This window comes from Gavialis gangeticus, unplaced genomic scaffold, assembly GCF_001723915.1.
Source record: "Gavialis gangeticus isolate Ggan-Ray unplaced genomic scaffold, GavGan_comp1, whole genome shotgun sequence".
NCBI classification, from domain to species: Eukaryota; Metazoa; Chordata; order Crocodylia; family Gavialidae; genus Gavialis; species Gavialis gangeticus.
Window position 1 is genome coordinate 21961418 of NW_017728992.1, and position 10333 is coordinate 21971750.

The 10333-nt window shown below is 43.6% G+C and overlaps 1 protein-coding gene across 4 annotated transcripts in view; it reads left to right on the top strand.

The window, feature by feature from the left end:
- TRIO (trio Rho guanine nucleotide exchange factor) overlaps positions 1-10333 on the top strand; it is a 589244-nt gene that overhangs the window by 269865 nt on the left and 309046 nt on the right. For all 4 annotated transcript variants that reach the window (XM_019521265.1, XM_019521285.1, XM_019521275.1 and 1 more), the window contains exon 6: positions 1806-1928. In XM_019521265.1, coding sequence (XP_019376810.1) covers positions 1806-1928 — 123 coding nt within the window. The remainder of the gene's footprint in view (positions 1-1805; positions 1929-10333) is intronic.

The following is a 10333-nucleotide window of genomic DNA, read 5'->3' on the forward strand; positions in this document are numbered from 1 at the left end:
AGCCCTGCGGAACCCCACTGCCCACGTCCTTCCAGGTTGAGAAGGACCCATCCACTACCACCCTCTGGGTGCGGCCCTCCAGCCAGTTGGCGACCCATTTGACTGTGTGGGTGTCTACACCACAGCCCCCCAGTTTCTTAATGAGAACGGGGTGAGAGACAGTGTCAAAAGCCTTCCGGAAGTCCAGGAAGACTATGTCCACTGCTACCCCTGCATCTAATGATCTGGTGATCTGATCGTAAAAGGCCACCAGGTTGGTCTGACAGGACCTGCCACTGATGAACCCGTGTTGGTTGCCCCTAAGCATGCAGTCCCCTGCTGGCCCCTCCTGGATGTGTGCCAGAATAATTTTCTCGAACATCTTGCCTAGGATTGAGGTAAGACTAACTGGCCTATAGTTTCCCGGGTCCTCCTTCCTCCCTTTTTTGACGATGGGAACCACGTTGGCCCTCTTCCAGTCTTCCGGTACCTCTCCAGAGCACCACGAGTGCTTGTAAAGCCTTGCCAGGGGACTTGCAATGACCTCAGCCAGTTCCTTTAGAACTCTAGGGTGGAGATCATCCGGACCGGCTGACTTGAAAACGTCCAGCCCCTCCAGAAGCTCCCTAACTAAATCCTCGCTAACCCTTGGCCCAGGTGTGCCACCCCTGGGGCCCGAGGGGGGCCCAGCAGGGAGGTGGCTGTTCTGGTCCCTACTTAGGAAGACGGAGGCAAAGAAATCATTAAACATGTTAGCTTTGTCGTCTGGTGTGACGACCAAATTTCCCAATGCGTCCTGCAAGGGCCCCACGTTACCCGGGGCCTTTGAGTAGTCTGTCTTGCCTCAAGTGTTTGAGCTGCCATCATATTTATCGTTGTTTTGGCTCTCATTGTTAGGACAGATTTTTTTTTTGTAACTTATTTTGTATCCAATTGAAATGGAGTTCCATAGTTGGTGGTGATGTTCTGATATATGTGCTGAAAGATCTCATTCAGCTGAAGGAGTAGGTAGCCCCATATAAGTGGTGTGGGAGTTTGAAAAGCAGAGCAGAGAAACAAATGTCTGTGATGCTTGTTCTCTTAGATATCATGTTGCACTGACAAAATAATAGTAGTCTCCAAGATATGAGGATTATTTTTGTATATATTATACATATTTAAATATTGCATAGTTATATGGAACATCTAAATAACACAGAATGCTCTGGACTCCTAAATGTTTGTTTGAAATCCTCATCCTTTGCTGTACTGCAGAATTTTATAACTATTTTTGCCAGTAAGAGCTGTGGCAGAGCACTGAAAAATCTAAATTCTGTTGTAACAGGATATGTTTTAAGCTACAACCATGTTTTTAGTTTTAAACAATGACCACATCTGAAGGTAATTGCACCACTTACTTGTTATTAGGCCCAATTAGGTTTTTGTTCCCTTTTTTTATTGAATTACTTCATTTGAAACCTGCCAGTTCACTGTAACTTAGAGGATTAGAAATTTAGAAATCTAGTGGGCCATGAGTGTGGCTTCATTTCATAGTTAATAACCACATCCTTTTATGCTGCAGCTGAAGAGGGCTTTTTCCATGTTGTTCTGACACAGTAAAATAGACTTTTTTGCAAGTTAATGGAGGAGAGAGGAATGGAGCTTGAAGTACAAAAGGAAGACTTTGACAGTGCCTGTAAGTGGGGAGAAATAAAGTAACCGGAATAACCAAAAGACTTCAGCTTCAATTCAGTTGCTTTAACTCCTGTTTGTCTCATGACATCAGAGAAAAAAAATTTGTGCCCTGTAATTGTACAGAGTGGGCTCACCATATTATTTTCTTGTAGATGTTCGACTGGATCACACACAACAAGGGTCTGTTTCTGAACAGTTACACAGAGATTGGAACTAGTCATCCTCATGCCATGGAGCTTCAGACACAGCACAATCACTTTGCCATGAACTGTATGGTAAGAAAGGAGGCAACTTGGAGAAAAATGCTTAAATGTTGCTTATTTCTTGGTGCAATTTATACTTGTATTCTATTAGTATAATGTTGTTTGTGAACAGCTTTGAAAGACCAGCAGGCAGGTTATGAGTAGGGTTTGGTTGTTTTTTACCACCTTTCTAGCAGGCATAATTAACCTTTTAGTAGTAGAATTTTAGGGCGTTTTTACACATGCTCCTGACGTGGCTCTGGGTGATTTTATTTAGTGAGCCGTGCTAATTAAAAGCACCTGGTGCCGCATCTGCAGCACATGTATCAGAGGTACAGCACGCCACCACCCTAAGAAAATGGTGGTGGTGCGCTTTGAAGTAAAGCACATCAAATGTGTTTTAGTTCAAAGTGCACCACAGCCATTTTCTCAGCATGGAGGTGTGCTGCGCCACTGATGCACATGATGCATGAGGCTGCCAGAGTGTGTTAATTTTAAGTGCTCCAGCAGACTCGATTAATAGAGTGTGCTTCAACACACTGGATTTCCAGTGTGTCAGAGCAGGGTCCCCGCATGTGTGTAAGTGCCCATGTAGGTACTGCTTTTGACTCTTCAATTTGAGCCTTAATAGAAAGGTCCATTTTTATGGGTAGAATTGGCTCTGAACTCTAACTTGGGCATGAGCACCAAAGAGAAATATCCTAACTCAGTGAAGAAGCCTGTCACCTCATTATTAACGATCCATACTCTTTTAAAGACCATTCGTAATTCCTGGCACAACAAAAATATAAACATTCCCCCCACCTCCCTTTTGTATGAGATTTTTACTGTGTTCAGTATCTTAGTTAGCTGCTTATTGGATATGGTGGGTCTGCCAAAGTTACCTTGTTTGTTTATCTTCAGGAGCATATAAAATGTTTTTAAGGTGGAAAAATGGGAGATTAGTACACATCGTTTTTCCTGAAACTGGTATGAAAAGAATTTAATTATGTTTGTCATCTTATATGGTGAATGCTGATGTGGGATCTTCTGTTATGTGGCATCATATTGATACTCACCTGGCTTTACCGAAGAGGGTGGGACCCTTTAGTTCCACTGCACAGACCTCTGGCAGTGAGATAAATGGAGTGAATGCTGTGAGTGGGTTATTTGCCTTTGTGTGGAAAAGCATTTTGGGGCAGGGGAGGATGAGAGATTTACCTGATCAGCAAACTTTGTAGATAATTCATTGACACCAGAGGAGTGGTGTAAGTACTTGAGATTTCAAATATAATTCCACACTTTTTACTTTGTTGGTTTAATCTTCTATATCATTTAGGTCTGCCTGACCCAGCCTACATACCCTTGTTTCATGTTTACCTTTTGCTTTTTAAAAATGGAGTGCTTCCTTCCCTTGGGTGCTGGAGGGAGGCAAAATGAGTCATGAAGGCATATGGAGTAGCAGTTGCCAAGGAGTGGCTCCATTTCTGCAGGTCTGGACTCTAGTGTGCTCAATGCAAATGAAATCTTGGGATGAGTTTAACCTTCTGACCTCAAATCTGGAAGAGAATGTCAGCTCTTGGTCTTTTTCTGATACCCATTTCCAGAGCCCTTGGTCTGAAGCAAAAAGGCTTAGTGCTTGTCAGGAAAGCAGGAGAAAGTTGTTTTTTGTAAGGGACAAAATATATATTACTTCCGTCTTTTTTGGGAAACAACCAAAATATAGTGAAAGGAACTTCAGATGAAAGCTGTCTTAAAGCAGACATGAAAAATTTCAGCCCATACAACTTAAATTTGCTGAAGTACCAAGCAACAGAAAATGGGTCTTTTAAATGGATAATACCATGCAACTTTTAGTTACAGTGAGCTCTGCTTATACTTAGTTTTTAGAAATGTCACAAGCTTCATAAGTAGACAGTAAATGATCTAGTAAAAAATGTCAGTGTCCACTTTGAGCTTGTTAATAAAATAGTGTACGGTAAGAATTCTAAAACCAGGGGTTTTGGTCTTGGAATGAGCCTTTCCACTAACTGATTGTTCGCTTTATTTGCATGAAAGCATGGGTAAAGAAGGATGGTGAACAACTGCTAGATGTAAAAAGTGTTTGCATGTGCAATTTTTTTTGACATGCAAGTAATATAACTTAGATAAAAGGTAGAAATCTGTGAATCTAAAAGAAAATAGGGCTTGTCCATACAGTGTTTTTCTGTAAATGTTTTTGAAATCTCTAGAGTCTCTTTCTTATAATCTTGACATTCCCCCTTCCCCCTGGCTTTTTTTTTCTTGACATAAGTTTTGCAAGGTATTTCAGCTGTAGAGCTTTAAATCATAACAAGCTTGAAAACACCATTCCGTGGATGCAGCCTTTTGCTTCGCAGTTAAAGGATGCATCCAATGAGTTTAGCCAATATAAATGGCCAGAAAAATGGAGAAGCGCAGCTGAATGTTAGAGTAAATAGAAAACTCCAACCAAAACATAAGCTGCTTCTAGCAGTGTTGAAAATGCTAGATTCACGAAAAGTGCATGCATTCAGTGTTGCCTAATGAAGTTGGAAAATGAGTGACATTCACAAAGTGGCCAATGTTTGTTTTCCAGGGGAAAGTGTGTTTGCTCTTATAAAGAAAAGATACTAATTTGAAATTTAGTTAAACTTCTGTGACCTATGGGCATATGGCCTCCAGTTAATCTACAGATGAATAAATTTGACAATCATTGAGTTGTTCCTTGCAGCACAACAAATACTGCATGTATATATGTTAGATTTTTTTTCTGAGCATCAGAACAATATGTCAAAGCACTGCTACAGTGGACAAAATGGGCAGGACACAGTTTATTAACACTGGGCAATGATTTCCTGAGATAATACTGAAAGCCATAGTAAGTGCTTTACAACTGTGGCCCAAGAATCTTCAGTTGATCTGGAGTGAGTAAAGAAAACCTGGTTTCCTGTTAGAGTAGGGTATGATACATGTGCCTAAATTGTGATCTGTAGCAGTCACTGTTGATAATGTGTTAATCCTAGAACTAAGCACTCCTAAGTGTTTAAAAAGCTTCAAACTCTAGTAAGTACTATGTGCTACAGATGCCAGAGGACAAACAGCCTTAACTTTCACCGGAGAAGTGATACTTGCTTGGATCAAATCTGTCCAGATGCCACTGGAGAGGCTGGCACAAAATACAAGTGAGGTTAAATGAGGTGAAAGCAGCTGAACATTTAGAGTGATTTTTATTTTTTAAATACTCCTCCCCATGCCATGTCAATTTCTTTTTAGTTCTAATATTTCTCTAACTAATTTGATAACTTGAGACTTGACTTACCATATTTACTTGAATCTAAGGTGCCCCTCACCATCAGCATAAGGGGAAAGCCCCTTGTCTTAGATTCGCGTACAAAGTAGAGGGTGGGGAGTAGCTGTTAAGGCTTGGACTCTGGCCCTGAGCCCAGGTCGAGGCCAGAGTCAGACCCACAGCTGCCTCCTGCTCCCTGCTCTGCTTGCTCTCTGCAGCTTCTGCCCCATTCTCCCCCTTTACTGTCTGGCCCAGCTCAGCTCCAGTTTGGGCTGGGGCCATATTGACTCCCAGCACAGTGCACATGGAATTCTGTCCCCTGCCTGGCCAATCAGCAGCACTAATGGTATTTTGTGGCCCAGCAGGAGCTGCACTTTCATGTGCTGCGCTCCTGGGAGGAATAGAGTCCAAGCAGCTTCTGATAGTAAGGGTGGGGTGGAGAGCAGAAGAGGCAGAGATGAGAGTGGCTGGTGGGAGAGGAAGGCAGTGGGGAGCTGGGTTTGGGTGGTGGGGGGTGGCAGGAAATTTGAAAGGTGAAGAAGGGAGGGAATAGTGAGCAAAGGGGCCACCTGACCTCTCAGCCTCTGCTTTCTCTGCTGTAGCAGTTGGTGGTGGGGAATGAATTTAAGACTACTTTCTGATGCTTAAGATTCTGTACCTGGAAAATTGTATCAAATCTATAATCTTTCCATATATAGCATCTAATTATTGGGGGGTCATCTTAAATTCAGGGACATCTTGGATTTGAGTAAATATGGTAATAAGCCACATCTGAATTTAAAGTTCCCTATGGTTCCTTCTGAGGTTTCAGCAAGAGCTGTACTTTTAGTTTTAAACTGGGGTGCATCTTAAGCAAGGGGGGGTTTTCTTTTTTTGAGTTGCTATGCTTTTAAAAGTCCAAATGCAAATTCAGTATTGGAGTAGACTTCTTACTACACCTCATGCTTTATCATTTGCTGCTAGGCAGTCTCTTTTGTAAAATGCTCTTCTTATCAGTTTCTTCTCTTGGGAAGATCACCTGTCTCATAGAAAAGGGGGAAGTAGCAAATGTGATATACCTTACTACAGTGGGGTCCCTCAGAGGTATCTTCTGGATCCAGCACAATTATATTTTTTGTTGGGGGTTCTTTTTCTTTTCTTTTTTTTGGATGAGTGCACTTAAATAATGATGCCAAGCAACGATGAAAGTACTTAAAATGAAAAAGGCAGTGAAGACCAGCATTCAGTGCTTCACTTAGAAAGGAGATATGCAAAAAATACAAAATGGGAATTATCTGGCCATTAGAATGGCTGAAAGGGATTGGAGGCTTATTGTGGATCACAGATTAAATGAATGAACAGTGGGATGTTGAGAGAAAGACAAAGCCAGATTTTGTTGTGAAATACTTTAACAGGAAGGTTGTATGCGAGTCATAAGAGGTCTTCTGAATTACTGGATGCTACCAAGGCCTCAGCTGTAATACAACATCCTCTTTGGGTGCTGTGCCTGAAAATGTAGGCAAATTGGTTAGAATCTAAAGGACCACAGTAAAAATAAAGAGGGTAGAAAACATGAACTAGGAGGAAAGAATTGTTTGCTTAATGTGAATAAAGAAGATTGGATAGAACAGAATAATTCAAAGCAGACATCTTTAAAAGTAACTTTTAATTTATTTCAAAAAAGTGCATAACCCCAGGGGGTCATTTGATATTCATGTCATGCATTGGTAGGAGAAGAGCGATAGCAGCCAGAGAGGTTTAGGTTGGATATTACGAACAGCTTTCTACTCATTAAGACTGTAAAAGTATTATAACAGGTTGCTTAGGGAGGTGGTAGAACCCTTGTCATTTGAGGCTAGGAAAATATTTCAGAGGCATCTGTCAGGGATAGTCTAATACCCTCAGTTGGACGTAGCCTCTTAGGTCCCTTCCAGCTCTACATTTTTAAGCTTGTTGGGTTCCCATGCTGAAGAACGCAATTGTGTCTTCTTCTCAGCACGAAAAGGATCTTTGAAGAGCTCTCCAAGTAAGTTCTTTGTAGATTGTCAAAAACTGCCCAATTATTATCTGTATGTGCTGGGTAGAGTATAATAGCTTTGAAAAACCAGGGCCAATGGCCTATCTCAGATTTTTAAAAAATATATTAAATTTAAATATTGAAACTATAAGTATAAATGCAGTGATGATGATCTTAGTGACCTTCTAAGGATAAATGCTTAATGTACTCCCTATATCAGGAATACTAGCTCCTGTTTTTGAGCCTGTGTACTAAAGAAGTCTAAAATTGCACCTTCAGTCCTACTGCCCATTGGCTACTGTAAAGCACTACAGAGAAACTGAGTTCAACTGACAGGCTGTCACCTGTGTTTCTCCTGTGTATTTGTCCTCTAGCAAAATAAGCCATGTGCCAAAGGATGATGCATACTGCACCGCAGTCTGCCTGTATCATGGCTTGTTTATTTCAACTTTCTGCCCTTTGCCATGCTGGGGAATATGTGTATGCATGCAGACATACACACCTGCAATACACTGGAAGATATTAGGTATTTCAAAACTAGTAAATAAGCATTTGATCATACTTTTGTATTCTACTAAGATGAGTCTTGACCAAAGGGCATTGTGATTGAGATTGTATTTTTTGGCAAAATGCTGTCCTATTGCATATTGTTGATGCGGAGGGTTTATTTGCTTGTTGCGGATTTTTTGTTTTTTTACTCTTTACTGCTCTGTCTTACTAAATTTACAGTTAGAATGGAATGTAAACCCCTGAAACAGTGTAACTGCACAGTCTTTCTCCTCATTTGGAAACTGCTGATCAGTTGATGTGAAAATACAATATCACAATGACTGACTAAATGCTTTCTTGCTGAAAGTTTAACAATTTTTAACTTACAGTTATTGCATTTTGATTGAAATCCTGCTGAAGGATCCAGGCAATTAGTAAAATAATTGAGATCTTTGGACAAAGCAATGAAAAAACAAATTCAGGTATTGGAAAACTACTTGCTAGTTTTCAGTTAATATTCATGATGTATGTAGATAGTTGTCCTGTTCAGTCCATTAATGTCCTTCTAGCAGTCTTTATATTTCAGTAGTTTGAGAGTTTCGTTTTCCTTGGGTGCACCTACAAATATATTTACTTCAGCCTAGATTTACAGTGCAGTAAAATACCCAAAAAACCCTTACTGTGCAGTATGTGTCTACACATGCAGGGATTATGGAGCAGATTTGCTCCAAGGTCCCTGCAGCCCTGCAATGCAGCCTTGCCACTACCAGGAGAAGCTGGCAGGCAGCACTAGGCCAGGAGACACCTGTCCCTAGCTTTGGGTGGGGGTGCCTGCTGCTGGGTCAGGGAGAATATCCGCCTGCCCCAACAGCAGGAAGCTCCTGGCCCTGGCTCCCTGATCAGGTGTACAGGGTGTGGAAAGAGCTGAAAGGGAGGGGCAGCTACCTCACTGCTAGCTGCCCTATTGGTGCATCTGGGCATAGGCCTGGGATCTGCCCCACCCCGGCAGCTCTTTCCAAGCTCCATGCCTCAATCAGCCAAATGGCACAGGGCTGGGACGTTCCCTTAACCAGGACAGTTCCCTGCTAGCCCCAGGCTGCACAGGGAAGTCTGCATGTGCAGCCCAGAACTATCTGGGGACTGCCCAAAACAAGACAGTTTCCAGCCACCTCCAGGCAGCATGTGCTTCGCTGCTGAGCATGGGGCTGGCTGGGAACTGTCCCGGTCAGGTGCAGGTCCCAGCCAGCTCCAGGCTAGTCAGGAACCTTCCCCATGCAGGGAGCTCCCAGCCCTGCCCCATGATCTGGGAGTGGGGGCTAGAAGCTCCCTTCTGCCAGGGGACATTGTCTCCATCCAGGCACACGGAGCAGGGGCTGGGGAGCTTGTACCCAACCCAACTCTGTGAGCACAGGCTGGGGAGCTAGTCCCCATTCATTTCCCCTCCCTTTCCCCCCACCCCCCATGCTAGGCAGGGAACAAGCTCCCAGCCCCCACCAGCAGGGGGCTTCCCAGTGCCAGCTTTGCAACCACAGGGTCACTGCAGGGAGATGCTTATTTCCCAGCCTGAGCAATATGGTCTCAGGGCTGCTGCTGAGAAATTGTGCATCTCCCAGCCCAAACACCATGGGGCCAGTGCTGGGAGACTTATTTCCCAGTACTGACTCTAAAAGCTGGTTCTGGGAGGTCCTTAACTCATAGTGCCAGCTCCATGTTGTGAAGCTGGCACTGGTAGATAGGGGTCTTCTAGACTCGTCCCTGCAGTTGTGGAGCTGGCACTGAGAGAAGATAATGGTCTCTCAGGCCTCCACTCCCCAGTCGCGATGGCTGCATGGGAGCTGGAAGATAAGGATCTCTTACCCCTAGCTCCCCGATTATGATCTTGGAGCGGGGACATAGTTCCCACCCGGGCTTCTGTGGTGGAGTCCGCCCTGGCAGCAGGCAGCTCTCAGGGGCAGGGAGCAATCTCCCACCCCCTGGTGGGCAGCTCACTGGGAGCAGATTTTGTTCCAAGTTAGGCGTCTACACAAGCACTATGGTGCCATTACTAATGCTGAGTAAATTTACTACTTGCATTTGCAGGTAGAAAATGTATTTGGTATTAGGGAGGTTTACTGCAAAGTAAGCATAGCCAACATGATCCCCATCTTTAAAAAAGGGAGGAGGGAGGACCCGGGCAACTATAGGCCTGTCAGTCTTACCTCAAACCTAGGGAAACTCTTTGAGAAGATCATCATGGAGCACATCTGCAATGGGCTGGCCTCAGAGATGATGCTCAAGGGCAACCAGCACAGTTTCATTAGGGGCAGGTCATGTCAAACGATCCTGATTGCCTTTCATGATCAGGTCACAAAAGCATTGGATGCAGGTGTTGCTGTGCATGTAGTCTTTCTGGACTTCAGCAAGACCTTTGACACTGTCTCCCACCCCATCCTCATTAAAAAAATTGGGCGACTGTGGCATTGATGCCTACACAGTGAGATGGATTGCAGATTGACTGAAGGGTCGTACTCAGAGGGTGGTGGTGGATGGGTTGTATTTGACCTGGGGAGAAGTGGGCAGCGGAGTCCCCCAGGGCTCGGTCCTTGGGCCTGCGCTGTTCAATCTCTTTATCAGTGAATTGGACAACGGGGTGAAAAGCACCCTGTTTAAATTCGCTGATGATACCAAAATTTGGGGTGAGGTAAG